At 41.6% G+C, this 22,903-nt stretch overlaps 1 protein-coding gene across 1 annotated transcript in view; it reads left to right on the plus strand.

Moving 5' to 3' along the window:
• The window catches only part of dync2h1 (dynein cytoplasmic 2 heavy chain 1), a 440,753-nt gene that overhangs the window by 311,609 nt on the left and 106,241 nt on the right, over nucleotides 1-22,903 (plus strand). The window contains exon 84 of the mRNA XM_073043598.1: nucleotides 5,353-5,457. Within this exon, the coding sequence (XP_072899699.1) occupies nucleotides 5,353-5,457 (105 nt within the window). The remainder of the gene's footprint in view (nucleotides 1-5,352; nucleotides 5,458-22,903) is intronic.

A 22,903-nucleotide genomic window follows, 5' to 3' on the forward strand; every position in this document is an offset into this window, starting at 1 on the left:
GTTTGATGCAGTGAACTTGAATGTCACAGTGGGAAATCGTACTTATCACAGTGTTCAAATATGATTGACCATTGATTTTGACGTTAAGACAATGATTGAAATTAATGTTGCAATTTGAATTATATTTGATACAGATCATTATAATATAACTGTATTTTCTTTCAGTTTGTTGTACAACTTGAGCTTAGTGTCACTTTCACTTCTCCGGAGAATTGCCTCCTTTTTATGCAGATCTGTCGCTCCTAATAATTGATATAGTTTGATATCTATAATTTTAAATAGTACTAATCATGTTGTCATATAACTTGTTCAGTGTCATGATGTCAGTATTATGGTCATAAACTTCACCAGCTCAATACCTGTAATGATGAACTTGCCAATGATGGCTCTCAATTGCAGGGAGCTCACTGCCTGGTCTGTGGCCATGTTGGGGGCCCACTTTCAATCCAGTCTTGGGACTCCCACTTGATTTATTATTTATTAACACAACTCTATACTTTGCCACCTTGAATTCCTCCAAGGGGAAAACCCTGGCCACCTCCAAAGTTGTCTTTTGACTTGCCTCTCGATGCCTTCTACACAGTGGTCCTGGGGAACTCGTACACCGTGAAAAGCCAGAGCAGCTTTGGTAGAAGACTGTGTTGGTACACCCATGTCTTAAGTTTACCAGGGAGTCCAGTTTTGTCGATTTTCTTCAGCCACTCTTCAGTCTGCTTTACAGTGTCAGTGGTGTTGGCACTGTCCATCATTGCTGCGTTAAACCACTTTCCAAGACTCTTTACTGGGTTGTCCTCTATGGATGGAATGACTTCTTTCCTGTACTTGAAGACTGAACTTGCTAGTAACCTTGCCCTTTTGATCACCATGCATCTGGACTTCCTGGCATTGAAGGTCATCCTAGCCCATGTAGCTATGCTGTCCATGTTTCCAATACCCATCTTGCTTGGACATGGGTTACAGTGGTTACTGTGATGTAATCCATAAATCCCCATATTGCAGGTTGTCAGATCCCAGGCTCCAAGGCTGGGCCTTGGGTTATGTCTGTTGCTGCTGATAGGAGGAGGTTCATACCCATGACAAACAAGATAGGGGAGATGGTACAGCCAGTTGGAATCCCTTTTTGGAGGTCTTGCCACCTGCTTATTAACTGGGCTGAAGTGAAGTGTAGCTTGGATCCTCCTAGGTGGCTGGTGATCATGTCTTGTGTTACTGGCCAGATATGGTAGTGGTCCAGGCCATCTTAGATGAGGACATGTGGAATTGATCCAGAGGCGTTAGCTAGGTCTAACCAGATGACTGTGAGATTGCCTTTCTTTTGCCTAGCCTCATGGATCAATTAACTGATTGTTGAGGTGTGTTCAAGGCACCCAGAAAAGCCCAGGATGCCACCTTTCTGGACGGATATGTTGATACAGTGGCTCTGCATTAAGTAAGAGGTCAGCCTTCTTGCAAACAGCCGGAAGAATATCTTACACTCCATGCTAAGGAGGAGATTGTCCTAAAGTGGGTGATTGTAGAGGAATCTTCTTCCTTGGGAGCAAAGCATTCTTCATCCATTTTCCAGCTGGTGGGATACAGCTTTTGGTCCAAATCTTCCTCGTTATCTTCCGCAATCTCCGGAGGAGTTTTGGGCATTTCCTAGATACCTTGTAGAGTACCCCACTTGGCCCTGGGGCGGCAGATGACTTTGCTTTCTTGATGATATCCTGAGCCAATAAAAAATAGATGGCTTTTGTAACATTTTGCTCCTGGTTATACATTTTACCATCTACTGAAAATACCATGGTGGAGACGCATCCTTGCAAGAAAAAACAACATTGAATTCTTCAAGAATTCAGTTTACTCAACTTCATGTTGATGAAAGCTCTCCTTTTCTAACAGTGCAATCAATGACCAAGCTCACATCACAGCACAGAGTTGATGGGTTGATCATCTCTGCCTAATTTATGGTCAGTAATATGGTAGGTGAGGGAATTTTGATGGATTTTGTAAGTATGGACTGTTCAATGGAATAATAAAAAATTTATACAAAAAGTGGCTGAGTTGCTGAGACTATTCAAGACAGAGATGGATATAAAGAAAATCGAGGAATATATGATTGATACAAGAAAAGAGTGCTGAAGGAACATTCACAAACATATGTGAAGGCGGAGCAGGCACCAAGAGCCAATGATCTTCTCCAGCTTCTATTTAAAATTATGTTATGTGCTTTGTAACATAGAAATACAGGTTACCCTTGATAATAACGTGGTTGAGTCCAGGGTAGAGCATAGTCATACTGAGATGGGGGACAGGACCGATTTTGGACCTGGTCCCTTAGCTTGGGTGGCATACTTAGTGCAGCCCCATACTTTGGGGGGATAGAAAAGGTATGCTTTTTTTGTTTTAATTAGCGTTAATACTTTTAAAAATTAGTTTAACAAAGATAAATGTGTGATTCTTAATTATTTATATGTATACCTTTTAAATGTCTTTGACAGTATGAGCTGTCAAAAGGCTCTTGGGACACTCCTGAGGCCTCTTGAATCTGTCACCAAAGGCTAAGACCCTGCCCAAAGATTATCACATGAGACAGCTGTGAGAACAATGCTGCCAATGTACTTTAAACCCAAAATGTTAATGAAGCTGCACTAATTGTGTGTGGCGGAGGATGGGAGCCGAGGCGGCCAGACGTAGCCTAGGTCATGTATAATTTAACCGATTGTTAACTACATAACGATACATCGATGCAATTAAAGTATTTTGCCAAATTTTGGGCACTACAAATTAGCATTTGGAGAATATCAAGGTCTTGTAGAAGGTAAATCATTAAGAAGCTCATTTGTAGTAATAACAGTGCAGACTAAAATGTAACAGCTACAGAGAAAATGCAGTGAAGGTAAACATTAAGGTGCAAGATCATACGAAGGTAGATTATGAGGTCAAGAGTCCATTTTATCTCCCTAGGGAATCATTCAAAAGACTTATAATAATAGAGTAGAAGCTATCCTTGTGCCTTGAAATTACAGTTCTTTTATGACAGGAATATTAAGAGAATTGCTTATCAAAATGTTCCCATGTAAGTAGGGGTTTGATATGTAACTCTGGTCAAACTAACAATACAAATATAGATTACCTTTGTTTGTCATATGTAAATCAGAGTTTACAGTGAATTGCATCTTGGCATCAATTTCCAACGCAGTCTGAAGATGTGCTGGGGCAGCCTGCAAGTGTCACCATGTTTCTGGCAAAACATGCCATAATTTATTAACCCTAACCTATACGTGTTTAGAATGTGGGAGGAAACCAAAGCACCTGGAGGAAGCCCGTGTAGTCACAGAGACAAAATACAAATTCCTTACAGGCAGGAATGGAACCCTGACCTTCCGACTGTTGGCATTGTAAGTTTTACGCTAACCGCTAGGTTACTGTGCCTGCAGTTGAAAAAGAAATTAAAATGCAGCAGGTTTTCAAATAGAAATGGATAAAAATATTCAGTTGGAGCAAGAGTTTCTATAGATAAGGAGGTGAGACACAAGAGACTACTGGAAACCAGTGCAGCAACAGTGTGCTGGAGGAACTCAGTGGCTGGAAAGAAACTTTCAAAGTTTCAGCTGAAATCTTGCAAAAGGTACTGATGTAGCATGGATGAAGATTTGGCTCGGCTGTGGCCTTAACTTAAAATTTATATAAATGATTTGAATAAAGGGACCAAAGGTGTGTTTGCTAAATCTGATGATACAAAGATAGGCAAGAAAGTAACTACTAGCCGTCATTGTTTAAAGATTAAGGCTTGCTATTTAATTTAGAGATGAGGCTTTTTTGTTTTCTCCTGGGTAGTTGTGATAAAAACAGTCTTCGAATGTGTTTATGGTAGAGATAGATTCTTGGTAACCAGAGTGTGGCACATTACTGTGGGTAGACAATGTTGTGGACTTCAGGTCACAATCCAATCTGTCAAGATGTTATTAAGTAGTTGCACATGCTTAATGGCCAAGTGGCCTACTTCTGTTTCTAATTCATGTGTTCTTGTATTAAAAAGCTATAGGAAGAGAAAGGAAAATTGAAGTTAAATGTGTTTTTAAGAGAGGGTGTGCGGTTATAATGGTACAAATGGTCTTTACTGTGGTATAAATTCAACGTACAATTCTAGTTTAGAACAGGAAGTGGGGAATTTGGTAGTAACTGCAATAATTTGTCATTATCATAGTCTGCTGTTTATGTAATGCATGATTATTGTTGCAATTTTATGAATATCTGGCAGCTTTTAATGACTTTTATTTCTGCTTTCATATTCTTGCTTGAAGTTTCTGTAATGGTTGCTGAATTTACAATTGATATAGTTGTTGGTTTATTATTGTCACATGTACCAAGGTCAGTGAAAAGCTTATTTTGCAGACTGTTTATACAGATCACATTATTTCACTGTGCATTGAGCTAGAATAAGGTAAAACAATAATAATAAAATATTAAAGCTACCAAAAGAAGTGTAGTGCAGGTAAATGATAAAGTGCAAGATTATAACAAGGGAGATTGAGAGGCAATCAGTGCATAACAGTGAGATTGAAGCTATCCCTGAGCTTGTTTATACGTGCTTTCAGGGTTTTGTATCTTCTGCCTGATGGGAGAGAGGAGAAGTGAGAATATCTGAAACAGTTGGGCTCTTTGATTATACTGGCTCTTTTACTGAGACAGTGAGAAAGTAGACAGAATCCATGGAGGGGAGGCTGTTTTCTGTGATGTGCTAAACTGAGATAATAACTCTTTGCAGTTTACTTCAGTCATGTGCAGAGCAGTTAACATAGCAAGTCGTTATACACCCAGACAAAATGCTTGCTATGGTGCATTGATTCCAGTTCTGTGCTTATACTGCAAAGTTACAATCTATTTGAAAAATATGATGGCAACCAACTGTAATCAAACATTAGAGTTCTGTTCTTACTGATAGTTTTGCAATGGATTTCTTACTGGGGAATCACCTCTTGGCTCCAATGCCCTGTCGGAACTAGTGTAGATCCCATTAAATGGTCATGGCTTGTTTGTGAATATATAGCAAAGGGGAAAATAAACTATGTTATTTTGAGATTATTTTGTTTTGCCCCAGTGCTTTATGGCCAATTAGAACTAATTTTGTTTTTTCCCCTTTTTGCTAAAAGTTAGTTTACTTTTATAAAAAGAAGTAATGATCTTTTCAATTTTTAATATGTTAAATTTCTGAAATATTGGGATATTTAAAACATTAATTGACTCATAGATTTTACAGCTGACAATGCTGGTATTAGGACATTCCATGGGACCAAAGTTGGGTATGGGCCCAGATTGATAACATATGCACCATTAGGCAGTGATATTCATTTTTTTTTTTGGTTATAGGACTACCGTGCCATTATCAGCCATTTACCAGAAGATGACAAGCCTGCATATTTTGGTCTACCCGCCAACATAGAACGGTCGTCACAACGTATTTTCAGCAACCAGGTAAATGTCTTAAATTTTTGTGTCAACTTATGAAATAATGGTTATGAATTTCAGCTGCAGTCCATGTTCATGAAAATACTTTGGAAGTAGGGACACAGAAAGAGGTGGATGCTGAGATGCGCCTCTTGGCAAGTTACTGAACAGCTGACTTCAATATTGTGTTTAGTTATACCAAATGGTGCTAGATCTGAATTGTCTCGATTCTTCTTTCTCTACCAGTATTATTATATGTACACCTTCTCCATCTTATCACAGCTAAAAGTCATCGGTGAACCAAATATGTCCTTATTCAAATTCTTATCCATCTTCAACTTTCATCATCCCTAGTTTTGAGAAGCTTCATGCTCCACATCCACAAATGCCTCAACTAAATTTATTATTGATTCATTGCAATCCATTGTAATGTTGCAAATTTACAAAACAGACAAGCAGCTACATTCTGAGAAAAACATTCCTAGTCATAATTGTACAATAATTACATCATGAACTTTCTCCTAAATTATTTATAGATCTATTCATGATGACCCTTGTATCTTTTCCACTGGTGGATTCACCGATGATGAAACTAATTCTTTTAGTTCTACTTTATCAAGCTCCTTCATAATTTTAATGTTCTCTGTAAAGTCTTTCCTCTCTAAGAGAACGAGGTCAGTATATCTCTATGGATGGATCATTTAAATTCTGGTAAGGTTAATGAACTTTCAGTTCTGGTAGGGTTCATTGCTGCTCACTGCCGCATTAGGAAAGTGATTCAAGCTCCATTCTTGAAGAGTAAAGACTCAATCTCAGTTTCTTTCAGACAACAGGAGTGAGGATTTTGCTTTATTGCAAGCATCCCCAGATTTAGACATTCATATCTGAATTGATATGCATACATTCAGCTATGTACCATTGGTACTAACCGAAGCCAATACATTAAAAAAAATGCCTCCCAAGTCATATTTTTACCAGCCTCTCTGACCCACTGGAAAAACACTCCTGAGCCCCTTCCCACTATTATAGCATTTAATTATACATTAGCACCATTCTGACATTCTGTCATTCAATTATAGTGAGTAATAGCTTCTTCCCTCAGGCTATCAGCCAAATGAATACTCTGACACCTCCGAGGTCTTGTCACTAGGACAGCGAGCTGTTTATTTTACCTACGCCATGCTTTACTACATGCATTTTGAATTATATTTTATTAACTTATAGTGTAATATTTTGGTGATATATGGATTGTGGGTGCACTGTGGTCTGGATGAACGTTGTTTTGTTTGGTGGTATATATGTACAGTTAGATGACAATGTACTTGAACATGATAGTTGGGTTCCTAGGCAGTTGGGCCAGGATGGCTTATTCTGTGATGTATCTCTAAAGATTTTTGAAAGATTGAAGAAGCCAAAATGTGACAATATTGCTACTTAATGTGGCAATATTGCTACTTAATGTGGCAATATGATTGGATTCTGTCAAAAGAAGGGAAATTAAATCTTACATTTTGTGTGTCAGCATGTAATGCAAGGTAAGGATGTAATGTTAAATTTGATAGCAGTGAGGTTACATTTGTAGTTCTTGGACACTGAATTACAGAAACTGTGTTAAAACAATAGTGATTTATTATTTTCATTAATCAATATCATTATCAATTTGACAAATTAAAGTGGGAATAGAGAAGGAGTATTGACAACACAGCAACAGTCGATGAGTTGGATTCAGGGAAATCAGAATGACATTGCAAACAAATGCCTGCTACGCAGAATCAGAACTTGTCTTTAAAGAGAGAAGTAGAAAATACATCAATTGCTTCCAAACTAAGCAGAATAATTTCTTCAGGTGATTGGAGTGAAGGAAACTTGCATACAAACTGATGGGGAGAAATCTCGGTCATTATCCCCTAGCCAGTTCCCCAGCATCAAAAGTGATTTACTTTCACTCTGTTTTTATAGTTTTTGGTGTGGCAGTTGAATCCAATGGACCATCTGAAAGCTATTCCACAGATGGAGGAGGAAGTGACTGATAGGAGAATCAATGAAATAAATTATGATTTTATTTTTTATGATGTGAATTTCATCCATGAATTTACAACTATACATGTTGATAAAATGTTTTATTCTATTGCAGACTAGGTCATTGTTAACATAAATTACTTTGCACGTTTATTAAATTAATTTGAAAAATATATATAGTGAACATGTAAAGTGGTTGGAAGATAGAAAAGTGTAGCCTTGTGCAACTTATGCACGGCTTCTCTATCCTTCCTGGCCGATATCTATGGCAATGAGGCTTTAGTTACTTTTATCAATCAGCTACATAGTCTGCATACCTGACACTGGATTCCAAAAATAGACATTCTATATGAACTATAACATAGGAGAAAATGACATGCATGACAGTGAATTGATTTAAGAATGTACACAAAGCTTCACTAAGAACTAATTTCAGCTAACCTCTTATTCATAATTGTTAATTACGGAGACAGTGCATACAGGATGGCATTGAGCACCTCAGTGCCATGCATTTGGAGCATGCAACCCAGTCTGGGGCCTAGCTAAGAGAGAAAGAAATGAGCTACTTACACGAACAATAAAAAGCCCTATTCTCAAACCATTTTTAGATGGCATTACCAGTCTTGTCACTGTAAAAACTTCCATTTTAAATTCCTCTAAATATCCTTCCCATTCAGAAACTAAAGAATCTACAAAAATGAAATAAGCATTCTATATTCCAAATGGCATGTTTTCAAAAGGGACAGAGAGCATTGGAAACAAACTTTGAATGTGGCTGTGCATTTTGAAAGGGATTTTATTTAAAGCATATGGGAATTTTGGATTGTTGGAGACTCAGGGAGAACCAACTCGGGGTAGTTATGTTGAACAGTGGTTAGACCACGAGACATAGGATCAGAATTGGGCCATTCGGCCCATCAAGATGGCTCCACCATTCCATCATAGCTGATTTATTATCCCTCTCAAATCCATTCTCCTGCTTTCACCCTGTAATTTTTGACACCCTTACTAATCAAGAACCTGTCAACCTCTGCTTAAATTCCAATGACTTGGCCTCCGCAGCTGTCTGTGGCATTGACTTCCACTGATTCATCACACTCTGGGTAAAGAAACTCCTTCTCATCTCGTTATAAAAGGACATCCCTCTCTTCTGAGGCTCTGCCCTCTGGACTAGACTCACCCACAGAAGGAAACATCCTCTCCTTATCCACTCAGGCCTTTCAATATTTGATGGGTTTCAATGGGATTTCCCCCACCCCCCCATTCTTGTAAACTACAGTCAGTACAGGCCCAGAGCCATCAAATGCTCCTCAAACAGTAACCCTTTCATTCCCAGGATAATTCTTGTGAACCTCCTCTGGATCCTCTCCAATGCCAACACATCTTTTCTTGGATAAGGGGCCCAAAGTTACCCACAATACTCCAAATGTAGTCTGACCAATGCCTTATAAATTCTCAGCATTACATCCTTGCTTTTATATTCTACCCCTCTCAAAATGAATACTATCATTGCAATTGCCCCCTTACCTCCAACTCAACCAGCAAGTTAATTATTCATTAGGGGTTCCTGCACAAGGACTCCCAAGTCCCTTTTTCCTATTTCTGAATTTTCTCCCTGTTTCTGATATAGTTTATGCCTTCATTCCTTTACCAAAGTGCATGACCATCCCAGAAAAGGCCCCCTTTATTCTCACTTTTTTCCTCCTGGTATGATCTTTCCTGTAATACGATGGGCTCTCATCTTGTTTAACTGCCTTGTGTGTAGCACTTTGAAAATCCAATTAAAGAAGATCCACTGACTCACCTTTGTATATCATACCTGTGATTTCCTCAAAAAATTCCAACAGGCAAGATTTCCCCTTTAGTAAACAAACGTTGCTGACTTTGGCCTTTTATCATGTGCCCCCAAGTACCCCGAAACCTCATCCTTAACAATGGACTCCAACATATTACCATCAACTGAAGTTTGGCTAGCTGGCCTATAATTTCCTTTTCTTTGCCTCTCACCCTCTTAAAGAGTGGAATGACATTTGCAATTTTCCAGTCATCTGGAGCTATTTCAGAATCTAGTGATTCTAGAAAGATCACTACTAATGCCTCCACAATCTCTTCAGCTACATAGTTCAGAACCCTGGGATGTAGTCCATCTAGTCCAGATGACTTATCTACCTTCTGATTTTTCAGCCTCCCAAGCACCTTCTCCTATGTATTAGCAACTGCATCTCTTCTGTCCCTGACACTCTTGAATTTCTGGCCTACTGCTGGTGTTTTTTACAGTGAAGATTGATGCAAGAAACTTACTGAATTTGTTGACCATTTCTTTGTCACCCACTGAGTACCCCTGCAGCATAATTTTTCAACAGCTTGATATCCACTTGCCTCTCTTTTACTCTATATATCTGAAAAGCTTTTGCGCTCCTCTTTTATATTATTGGCTACCTTACTTTAATTTAATCTTTTCTCTCCCTACTGCTTTTTGCCTTCTGTTGTTTTTTAAATCTTATCTGTCCTCCAGCTTCCCACTAATTTTTGCTATATTGAATGCCTCTCTTTTGCTTTGATGCTGTCTTTGACTTCCCTTGTCAGCCACAAAGGCCTTATCCTCCTCCTTTTCTTCGGGATGTATCCATTCTGCACTTTCAAATTGCTCCCAGAATCTTGACCCATTGCTGTACTGCCATCATTTCTGCTAGTGTTCCCTTCAAATCAACTTTGCCCAATTCCTCTCTAATGTCTCTGTAGTTCCCTTTAGTCCACTGTAATACTCATATATTGATTTTAGCTTCTCCCTCTCAAACCTTAGGGTGAATTCTATCATATTATGATCACTTCCTCCTTAAGGTTACTTAACCTTAAGCAAACAAATCAAATCTGTTCATTACACAGCACCCAATCTGGAATTGCTTTTTCCCTTGTGGGCTCTACCACAAGCTGCTCTAAAAAGGCACCTTGTAGGTATTCTATAAATTCCTACTGTTGGGATCCAGCACTAATCTGATTTTCCCAACCTACCTGCATATTGAAGTTCCCCATGACTATCGCAACATTGCCCTTTTCACATGCCTTTTCTACCTATTGATGTAATTTGTAAAATATAACAAATATAACACCTTCAGTTCTGTGTTCATCACCCTTTTCAATTTTGCTCCCATGTTACTAGAAGTTAAATCCTTATCACTTTCTAAATTTGCTGTCTTTTTAGTTATTCTGGAGTCATTTTGTAACCATTCCTGAATTCTCGTTCCCTTTTACTGTATCCTCACTTCCAACCTGTTGAACAGTTAAACCGACTACTTAGTTTAAAGGCACACTTCAACCCATTCCATCTGACTTCAACTTTGCTCTATCATTTGCACATCCTTCCTCACAGTCTGATTACACACTGCACCTACTTGTAAACCAACTGCCCCATCCTCAGCCCTATTACTCCAGTTTCCATCCCTCGCCAGATTAGCTTAAACCCTCCCCAACAGCTCTAGCAAACCTGCCTGCAAGGATGTTGGTCCTCCTTGGGTTCAAGTGTAACCTGTCCTTTTTGTACAGGTCACACTTCCCCAGAAGAGATTCCAATGATCCAGAAATCTGAAACCATGCCCCTGCACCAACTCCTCAGCCATGCATTCATCTGCCAAAGCATCCTATTTTTACCCTCACTGGCAATTGGTACAAGCAGCAAACCAGAAAATACTGCCATTGAGGTCCTTCTTCTCAACTCTCTATGTAACTTCCTATATTTTCTCTTCAGGACCTCAGCATTTTTCCTGCCTATGTCATTGGTACCTATATGTACCTCGATTTCTGGCTGTTCTCCCTCCCCCTTTAGAATGCTCATCCACCTAACCCAGGTGTAAGGTTGGATCTCTCCAAGCGCTGAGCTGATTTGGTAAGATCAAGAACGGCTTCAGGCTGTGCAGCCCAGTGGTGTCACTACGCTGGGGCTTGGGTCGTAAAGTGAGGCACTACCTGCTGCTAATTTAAACGCTGGTCCAGGTAGACTGGAAAGCCCGAGTTTTGGGACCAGAGGTGAGGGTTGGGCGGACTTCGCTCGCTTTCCCGCAATGTTCATTCCTCTCACTGTATGCCAAGGCTGTGAACTGCTCTGGTGGTTTTGTGCTGCTTTTGCTCTGCTTATTAGATGAACTGAGTTTGAGGCTTGAGCATTTTCCAGAGCTCTGGGGAGTGGATCTGAAGACCCAATCTGGTTTGGAATGCTGTTGTTTGCTCCTTTGTTTACATGCTGTGTGTGTGTGTTTTTTTTCCCTCTTTCTAAGCACAGTGGTTATGGTCTTTTTTTAAAATGGTGTTCTTCAGTTTTCTTGCTTTGTGGCTGCCTATAAGCAAACAAATCTCAAGGTGTATAATTTATGCATTCTTTGATAATAAATGACTTTGCATTTTGAAGGAAGAAGCTGGTAGAGCTCTCTGAGATAAAGAAGGTTGAAGGGAGATTCAGTGAAGGAATGCAATGTCATGATGGATTTAGATTGAATAAATGGAGGGAAGTTTTTCACATTGGTTGATGGTTCATGAAACAAAATTTAAAAATTTGTACAAATTATACAATGTAAGATAAAAGTTTTGTGTAGAGATTTGTTGTGATCTGGAACTCGATGCCTGTAAGAAAATATGATCATTAAGACTTGTTGAAAGAACTGGACTATGGGTCTAATAGGATTAGTCTGCCAGGGCTGGCGAAGACTTAATGGGATGAATGGCCTCTTTCAGTGTCTTGGCAATTCTGTGATTCTTCGAAGCGATTTTACTGAAGTATTGTATTAGTTCCCAATTAAACAGCGTCCCGATATAGCTTATTACCTTTGACTTTAAGGTTATTCCCAACCTTGCCAATACATATTTTGGTAAACGTCCCATACTATTATAATGCTCCAAGATATTTGTGCTCCTCCAAATTCATTATTTTGATTGTCCCTCAGCTTAACTGTTCTACTATTTGCAGCTTTCCTTGCAATTTCCAAGTCTGTTCTTAAACTTCTCCACCTTTTATTCTTTCTCCTCCTTTAACCTCCTGAAAAACAATTTCTCCATAGAGGTTTTTTGGTTATTTAACTGATATCAACTTTAAGACTACAGATTTGAGGTGACCTAAGACATGCGATTCAATTATTTGCATCATCTAAGTACAAGGCAGTTTTGGGCAATTTGCCTAGAAAGAAATCTTTGCAACCAGCTGAAACTTTACTTAAAGTGCTTCACATAGAATCATCAGAATGTGAAATTCAAGGCTTTGTTGAAGCATAATCCATATGGATTATAACAGAATATTAGAAAAAGAACGTGAAGACAAAAACTTTGAATAACAGAGTGGAATCAACAATTGGGCAAAAAAAATACGATAGTCCTGGTCAATAGATCCAACATTTAAAGTAAACTCGTTATCAAAGTGTGTAGTATATTGCTATTACAGTGCCAGCTGTAAGATTGGGGTTCAGTTCCTGTCAATGTCTATAAACTGGAGAAAACCAGAGCATCTGAGGGAAACCTATGTAGTCACAGCGACACCATACAAACTCCTGTCCATGAGGGGTTTATATGGTGTCCTTGTGACTGCATAAGTTTCTTCCAGATGCTGTGGTTTCCTCCCACATTTCACAGATGTCCAGCTAAGGTTAGTAAGTTGTGCACATGCTATGCTGGTGCATGTAGGCTGCTCACCACAGTGCTCACTCTTTTGATATGACGCAAACGATGCATTTCACCGTGTGTTTCAATGTAGATGTGACAAATAAAGCTAATCTTTCTTGAGATTCATTTTCTTGCTGGCACTTACAGGAAAGAAAAAAGTACAATAGAATTTTACGAGGAACTATATATAAACAGACAAAGACTAACAAACCCCAAAATGCAAAAGAAGACAAGTTGCACATGAAAATAATACTGTGAACATGAGTTGTAAAGAATCGTTGAAAGTAAGCCTGTAGATCATAGAATCAGTTCAGACTTGTGGTGAATGAAGTTGTCTATGCCAGTTTAGGAGCCTGATGGTGTGGGGTAATAATGGTTCTTGAACCTATTAGTTTGGGACCTAAGGCTTCTGTACATCCTGTCCACGGTAGTAGCAATGGCCTAGATAGTGGGGGTATTTGATGATGGATGCTATACTTGTGGCAGCGCTCTATGTAAGTATACTGAATAGTGGGGAGGCATTTGCCTGTGATGAATTGAGCTGTATCCACCATTTTCTTCAGATTTCTTTCTCTTCCTGGGTTGTGATGTAGTCAGTTAGGAGACCCTCCACCATACATCTATAGAAGTTTGTCAAAGTTTTTGGTCACTTGTCTAATCTACTCAGGAAAGTAGAGATCCTGTTGTGCCTTCTTTGTGACAACACTTATTTGCTGGTCCCAGGAGAGATCACCTGATATGTTGACAACAAGAAATTTAAAGCTACTGAGCTTCTCCATCTTTTTCCACTAATGAAGTTTGGCTCATGGACCTCAGGCTTATTCTTCCTGTAGTCGATAATCAGTTCTTTGGTTTCGTAATACTGAGTGAGAGGTTGATGCTGTAGCACCACCCAGCCATATTTTCAATCTCCCTCCTACATATTGATTTGTCAAGACCTTTTATTCAATCAGCAATCGAGCCTGTCTGCTGGGAATTTGAGTGGGCTTGAGATTGTGCGACTTGGTGAATGAGTGAAAGATTCATAAAAGCAAGTGGATGGCAGGTTGTTTACTTTATCAGGTAATGAAAAGAAGTTAATGTTATTTGGAGCAGGCATTATAGGAGAAGCTATTGTGTGAGTGGGACATGGTTAGAGTGGGGAGCTTGAGGGTTTGGGTGAAGAAGCTTTGGTGAGGAGAGGTAAAGGCTAAGGTAAGTTCCCCTCTTTCTCTCTTTCTTCGTTTCTCCTATTTCTTCCTCTCTTTCTCCTCCTCTTCCCCTCTTTCTCTCTTGTTAAAACAGTGGGAATGTCATTCAGGACAGTGGAATGGTCCTCTTGCAGGATGTGGGAAGACAGGGAGAGTTCCAGTGCCCCTGCCAACTGCATTCTGCTGCAGCTTTTCCAGACCATGTTAGGGGATTGAAGCTAGATTAACTCCAGATCATTTGGGAGGCTGAGGGGTTGATTGACAAGAGGTATAGGAAGGTAGATTCACCTAAGGCACAGGAAGCAGGTAACTGGGTGACCGAAAGGAGAAAGGCAGCCAGAGTATCTGTGTGGCCATTTCTCTCAATGACAAGTATTTTGTGTGAATACTATTGTAGGGAGACTTAGCAGGGAGACACCATAGCAGTTAGGTCTCTGGAACTGGGACTGGCTTTGTGACTCAAAAATGAAGAGGGTAGAAGAGGTGATTCTTTGGTTAGCAGAACATACAGGAGGTTTTGTTGACAAGAACAAGACTCTTGGATGGTATGTTTCCTCCCAGGTGCCAGTGTCAGCAAAATCTCAGATTGAGTCCACAGCATCTGTAAGGGGGATGGTGAGCAGCCAGTGGTCATGGCCACATTGGAACCAGTGACAGGCAGCAAGGAAGATAAGGTCTTTCTGAGTGAGCTCAAGGAGTTGGGTGCTGCAGACAGGTGATCTCAAGATTGCTACCAATGCCACATGTTAGTGAAGCTAGATATAGGAATATAATACAGATTAACATGTGGCTAAGAAGATGGTGCAGGAGGGAGGGCTTCAGAATATCTGGTTCATTAGGTCCATTTCCAGGGAAGGTGAGACCTGTACAAATTCAAAGTAAATTTATTATCAAAGAATGTATAAATTATACAATCTTGAGACCTGGTTGTTCATAGGTAACCACAAAGCAAAAAACCTGAAAGAACCCAATTAAAGAATTAAAATAAAAATAAAAGACCAACACCCGATGTGCAAGAGGAAGTTAAAAAAATACAAATCATGTAAACAATTGAAGTGAACAACTACATTCCAAACCAAAATTGATTCCTCTGATCTGAACCCTGGAGCAGCCTCCGCGGAGAAGGCTCAAAGCCGTACTTATCAGTTCATATAACCATATAACAATTACAGCACGGAAACAGGCCATCTCGGCCCTTCTAGTCCATGCTGAACGCTTACACTCACCTAGTCCCACTGGCCCACACTCAGCCCATAACCCTCCATTCCTTTCCTGTCCATATACCTGTCCAATTTTACTTTAAATGACAATACTGAACGTGCCTCTACCACTTCTACTGGAAGCTCATTCCACACAGCTACCACTCTCTGAGAAAAGAAATTCCCCCTCGTGTTACCCTTAAACTTTTGCCCCCCCTAACTCTCAAATCATGTCCTCTTGTTTGAATCTCCCCTACTCTCAATGGAAAAAGCCTATCCACATCAACTTGATCTATCCCCCTCATTATTTTAAATACCTCTATCAAGTCCCCCCTCAACCTTCTGCGCTCCATTGAATAAAGACCTAACTTGTTCAGCCTTCCCCTGTAACTTAGGTGCTGAAACCCAGGTAACATTCTAGTAAATCTTCTCTGTACTCTCTCTATTTTGTTGATATCTTTCCTATAATTTAGTGACCAGAACTGTACACAATACTCCAAATTCGGCCTTACCAATGCCTTGTACAATTTTAACATTACATCCCAACTCCTATGCTCAATGCTCTGATTTATAAATATATATTATTAGTGAGCACAGAGCACAGCAGCCGGGGCAGTCTTCATAACCTCAGCAGCATGGAGAGAAGACTGACCTTTGCAGAGAACAATTGAAATTGGCTCTTGCCCTGGATCCCATCACCCTGTCTTTTCAGTCTATCTGCACCAGTGTTTAAATTCACCAAACAACGGAACGGTGAAAGGCTCCAGCGCCCTAGAGAGAGGAGTAAACATTGTGGAGCATGAGCAAAATCGGCTCTTGCCTCCGATCTGGGCCAGCGTTTAAATTGTCTAAACAGCAGATCGTACCTCATACTAGGATCCAGGCACTGCTGCAGCAAAACGTTCCAGGCACAGACCACACCACCCAGCATCTCACTCCAGGCTCAAATTTTACAGCCCAGCCCGAAGCTGCTCTCAAACTCTTCAAATTGGCCTGGCACCCAGAGTGGTCCAACCTCGCACCCGGGCCAGTTGTACGGGCATTGGGCCTCTATCTGCAACAATTTTGCAACACACCATCTCAGCTCATCCCCAAACTTGCCTCATCATCACTCACCCCTTCGTAGTTTACAGCAATAATTTAACAGAATTTACTTAACAAAAGATATTTTTAGTGATGGTTTTAGTTGGATTTCTTGAATTTTCAACAACCAGAGAACTGCCACACGCATTTGGTAGCACCATCTTAAATGGAATGGTATGCAGCTGAAATGGAAGGGGACCAATAGCCTTGCAGCAAGGTTTGCTTGTATAGCTCCGGGGGGTTTAAGCTACAGTTCAGGGGGTGAGAACCTGAGTGCCAGCACAGCTGATGGAATGGTTTTGGGGAAAGAAGATGTTAAGCCTTTTAGGGAGTATTCTGGAGTTATGTGAATATGGCAGATATTAATTCAAGCAAGAACCAGTCTTTAGTTCTTATTCTAAATTGCAAGCAGTAATTTGGAGTTAAACTGGTCCACAGACTAAGAGATTGCAAATGTATCAACCTAATGTTAAAACAGTGGGGCTGTGTTAATTGCCCTACATCAACTATGGGTTTAAAGAATTTGCGCCTTTGTAAATAAATTCAGGAAAGTGGCCCAGCCCAGGTACTTGAACAATCAGAGGTGTCTCCCACTGGAGATGCAATTAAGGAAGCATTGTCAACCTAAAGTATTGAAGTAAACAATATTATTGAAACTCTTGAAACTGTACTGAATCATCTACAGTTAACATTTAAGAATATAAGATTCGGAGCAAGAAGGCTGCGACTGAACGGCTAAGGATTTCTGGAGTGAAGGCAGTTTTACTACTTGGAGTAAAAAAGAGGCAAGACTGCGCAGGCACGTGACATCAGCCAGTAGAGTGGGAAAAGTTTAAAAAGGCAAGGAATCTTCAGCAGTTTTTGATTTAGAGCAAGAAGGCTACGGGTGAACGGGAAAAGTTTAAAAAGAAGACCACCCTATCCAGCAGGTACCGTTTGGAGCGGGCTGCAGAGTGAGAGGCAGCAGAGTGATAGGGCTTTGGCTCAACGGGCTTAGGCAGTAACGAGGCAAGGTAGGTCTACCTGTGTTAATTGCGGAAAGGAAGTAGTATGTGTGTGAGGCTGGTTTTCTGTGCTCGGTGTCAGATGTAGGAGGTCCCGGATTCTCCCAGCCTCCCAGACGGCCATATCTGCACCAGGTGTGTCGAGCTGCAGCTCCTAAGGGACCGCGTTAGGGAACTGGAGATTCAGCTCGATGACCTTCATCTGGTCAGGGAGAGAGAGGAGGCGATAGAAAGGAGTTATAGGCAGGTGGTCACACTGAGGCCGCGGGAGACAGACAAGTGGGTAACAGTCAGGAGATGGAAGGGGAAGAGTTAGGTACTAGAGAGTACCCCTGTGGCTGTACCCCTTGGCAATAAGTACTCCTGTTTGATTACTGTTGGGAGAGTCAGCCTACCTGGGGGATGCAACAGTGGCCATGCCTCTGGCACAGATTCTAGCTCTGTGGCTCAGAAGTGTAGGGAAGGGAAGAGGAAGGAAGTAGTGATAGGGGACTCTATAGTCAGGGGGTCAGACAGGTGATTCTGCGGACGCAGGAAAGAAACTCAGATGGTAGTTTGCCTCCCAGGTGCCAGGGTCCGGGGTGTTTCAGATCATGTCCAAGATATCTTGCAGTGGGAGGGAGAACAACCAGAGGTTGTGGTACATATTGGTACCAATGACGTAAGTAGGAAAAGGGAGGAGGTCCTGAAAAAAGACTACAGGGAGTTAGGAAGGAAGTTGAGAAGCGGGACAACAAAGGTAGTAATCTCGGGATTACTGCCTGTGCCACGTGACAGTGAGTATAGGAATAGAATGAGGTGGAGGATAAATGCGTGGCTGAGGGATTGAAGCAGGGGGCAGGGATTCAGATTTCTGAATCATTGGGACCTCTTTTGGGGCAGGTGTGACCTGTACAAAAAGGACGGGTTGCACTTGAATCCCAGGGGGACCAATATCCTAGCGGGGAGGTTTGCTAAGCCTACTGGCGAGAGTTTAAACTAGAATTGTTGGGGGGTTGGAACTGAACTGAAGAGACTGGGGAAGAGGCAGTTGGCTCACAAATAGAGAAAGCTTAGAGACAGTGCGAGAGGGAGGATAGGCTGGTGACAGAGAAGGGATGCGCTCAGACAGTTTGAGATGTGTCTATTTTAACACAAGGAGTATTGTGAACAAGGCGGATGAGCTTAGAGCATGGATCAATACAGGCAGTCCCTGAGTTACGTACGAGTTCCGTTCCTGAGTCCGTCTTTAAGTCTGATTTGTACGGAAGTCGGAACAAGTGAATCTGGTATTATTTAGCGTCAGTTAGTCAAACGTTTGTCTTAATATTATAGTATATATTTATAGTATATATTTTACCTTTCTATGCATATAAAACACATAAGAAACATATGTATTCCAATAATTAAACCACTGATTTGCTTAGTAATAATTGTAGCTTTCATCGGGGCAGGGCCTTTCACATGCTCCATTATTCTCACTTTATCCTTTAAAATTGTTCTGATCGTTGACCAACTGTACCCTAACGCTTTTCCAATGACCAATGGCGTTTCACCACTTTCCAAACACTTTATTATTTCCACTCTATCTTCAATTGCGATCACTTCTTGTCAATGGAACAGAAACACTGTGGGCGGCGGGTCCCGAGCTCTGCCAGCTCCCGAGCTCCGCCGGATCCTGAGGTCCGCTGGGTCCTAAAGACCACCGCACTGAGACAGGCTAAGCGGGACAAGTTGGGGCTGTGCTGGGTCTGGGTATTTGATCATCCACAATATTCCGTGTGGGAATTTAAACTGGAGGTGGCAGTGTTTTTTAAGAGGTCGAATTGCGAGCTCTACATCAACCCAGCATGGATGGTATGGGAGTCACTGGATCGACATCAACCCGGCACGGGAACGGTCTATCACTGGATCGAACTTGGGAAACTCCGTTCTCCAGCCCGGCACTGATCTCACTGCGCCACCAGCTGACCGGAACGGGGGGGGGGGGGGGGGAGGGTGGTGGCAGGCAGGGTTAGGGTGAATCTTACTAAGAAAAATTTAAGCCAAATACAAAGTTAAACACTCAACACAGTGTCAACAGCAACGACTTAAAATGGCGGACGGCGTCGCGATCTGACTTAAAATGGCGGATGACATTCTCCTTTCTCAGTTCGTAAGTACGAGTTGGCCGTAAGTCGGACTTTCGTAACTTGGGAACTACCAGTACTTGGAGCTATGATGTGGTGGCCATTACAGAGACTGGCTCAAGGACAGGAATGGTTACTTCAAGTGCTGGGTTTTAGATGTTTCAGAAAGGACAGGGAGGGAGGCAAAAGAGGTGGGGGCATGTTGATCAGAGATAGTGTCACAGCTGCAGAAAAGGTGGACGCCATGGGAGGATTGTCTATGGAGTCTCTGTGGGTGGAGGTTAGGAACAGGATAACTTTACTTCAATAACTTTACTGGGTGTTTTTTATAGACCACCCAACAGTAACAGGGATATCAAGGAGCAAATAAGGAAACAGATCCTGGAAAAGTGCAATAACAGAGTTGTCACGATGGGAGATTTTAATTTCCCAAATATCGATTGGCATCTCCCTAGAGCAAGGGGTTTAGATGGGGTGGAGTTTGTTAGGTGTGTTCAGGAAGATTTCTTGACACAATATGTAGATAAACCTACAAGAGGAGAGACTGTACTTGATTTGGTATTGGGAAATGAACCTGGTCAGGTGTCAGATCTCTCAGTGGGAGACCGTTTTGGAGATAGTGATCATAATTCTATCTCCTTTACAATAGCATTGGAGAGAGATAGGAACAGACAAGTTAGAAAAGTGTTTAATTGGAGTAAGGGGAATTATGAGGCTATCAGGCAGGAAATTGGAAGCTTAAATTAGGAACAGATGTTCTCAGGGAAAAGTATGGAAGAAATGTGGTGAATGTTCAGGGGGTATTTGTGTGGAGTTCTGCATAGGTACGTTCCAATGAGACAAGGACGTTATGGTAGGGTACAGGAACCGTGGTGTACAAAGGCTGTAATAAATCTAGTCAAGAAGTAAAGAAAAGTTTACAAAAGGTTCAGAGAGCTAGTTAATGTTACAGAGCTAGAAGATTATAAGGCTAACAGGAAGGAGCTTAAGAAGGAAATTAGGAGAGCCAGCAGGGGCTGTGAGAAGGCCTTGGTGGACAGGATTAAGGAAAACCCCCAGGGCATTCTACAAGTATGTGAAGAGCAAGAGGATAAGACGTGAAAGAATAGGACCTATCAAGTGTGACAGTGGGAAAGTGTGTATGGAACCAGAGGAAATAGCAGAGGTACTTAATACTTCAGTATTCACTATGGGAAAGGATCTTGGTGATTGTAGTGATGACTTGCAGCAGACTGAAAAGCTTGAGCATGTAGATGTTAAGAAAGAGGATGTGCTGGAGCTTTTGGAAAGCATTAAGTTGGATAAGTTGCCGGGACTGGATGAGATGTACCCCAGAGTACTGTGGGAGGCGAGGGAGGAGATTGCTGAGCCTCTGGCAATGATCTTTGAATCATCAATGGGGGCGGGAGAGGTTCCGGAGGATTGGAGGGTTGCAGATGTTGTTACCTTGTTCAAGAAAGGGCGTAGAGATAGCCCAGGAAATTATGGACCAGTGAGTCTTACTTCAGTGGTTGGTAAGTTGATGGTGAAGATCTTGAGAGGCAGGATTTATGAACATTTGGAGAGGTATAGTATGATTAGGAATAGTCAGCATGGCTTTGTTAAGGGCAGGTCGTGCCTTATGAGCCTGATTGAATTTTTTGAGGATGTGACTAAACACATTGATGAAGGAAGAGCAGTAGATGTAGTGTAAATGGATTTCAGAAAGGCATTTGATAAGGTACCCCATGCAAGGCTTATTGAGAAAGTGAGGAGGCATGGAATCCAAGGGGACATTGCTTTGTGGATCCAGAACTGGCTTGCCCACAGAAGGCAAAGAGTGGCTGTAGACGGCTCATATGCTGCATGGAGGTCGGTGACCAGTGGAGTGCCTCAGGGATCTGTTCTGGGACCCTTACTCTTAGTGATTTTTATAAATGACTTGGATAAGGAAGTGGAAGGATGGGTTAGTAAGTTTGCTGATGACACTAAGGTTGGAGGTGTTGTGGATAGCGTGGAGGGCTGTCAGAAATTACAGCAGGACATTGATAAGATGCAAAACTGGACTGAGAAGTGGCAGATGGAGTTCAACCCAGATAAGTGTGAGGTGGTTCATTTTGGTAGGTCAAATATGATGGCAGAATACTGTATTAATGGTAAGACTCTTGGCAGTGTGGAGGATCAGAGGGATCTTGGGGTCTGAGTCCATAGGACACTCAAAGCAGCTGCGCAGGTCGTCTCTGTGGTTAAGAAGGCATATGGTGTATTGGCCTTCATCAATTGTGGAATTGAATTTAAGAGCCAAGAGGTAATGTTGCAGCTATATAGCAGGGGTTACCAACCTTTTTTGCACCGCGGACCACCCGACGGGGTGGGGGTGGGGGTGTTAATCACGACAGGAATATAAGTCAACTATGAGTTACTTATAAGTGGCTAATACACGTGAATTTTGTTTCTAAAAGAGTTTATCTAACAAATTTAATATAAACCACACAGCGCATATTTTCCTCGCAAGAACATAGTGATAAGTCAATTATAACTCACTTTTAAGTCAATAGCATCATAACATTTTAAATAACGTTTGGACATTAAAATAACAACGCATATTTTCCTTGTATGAACATATAAAATCATTGCAACACACCAGTGAGAGGACAAGGTGAGGGCCAGAGGTCCCTGTGCTGGGGCTGCGGTGTTCGCAGACCAGAGAGAGCGACTGACCAAGCGAGGAGTGCGACAGGGCACATGCCCACCCCCCTTGTAGGTAGGTAGGATCTATCGGCCGACAAAAGTTTGGCTTGAGGGTTGATTTTCAGTAGATCGCAGCAAGGTAGCTGCTCTGCTACTTACGAAACCCTGAGTCTGAATTAAGCCGTCTGCGAATATTTTAGCACCGGGTTCCCCACGAATATTTGGTGTGCTAAACTGGTTTAGAGGCAGCGCCCATCTGTCCACGCTCCAGGCCAGTACCAACAGCACTTCTCGCCGGTCGCGTGAGGTGGCCAGTTACCCGAGACCAACCAGTGATCCCTGGCACTAGGATATCGTAATGACCTCGTGTGCGTTCAAGTTCAACAGTGGGTGTGAGAGGGAATGAGGAAAGGTGCAGCTGACTGATATTGTTTCATATCGACAAACCGTATCCTCGCAGCCCAGTACCAGTCCGTGACCCGGTGGTTGGGGTCCACTGCTATATGGGACCCTGGTCAGACCCCACTTGGAGTATTGTGCTCAGTTCTGGTTGCCTC

Source organism: Hemitrygon akajei, chromosome 4, assembly GCF_048418815.1.
Source record: "Hemitrygon akajei chromosome 4, sHemAka1.3, whole genome shotgun sequence".
NCBI lineage: Eukaryota > Metazoa > Chordata > Chondrichthyes > Myliobatiformes > Dasyatidae > Hemitrygon > Hemitrygon akajei.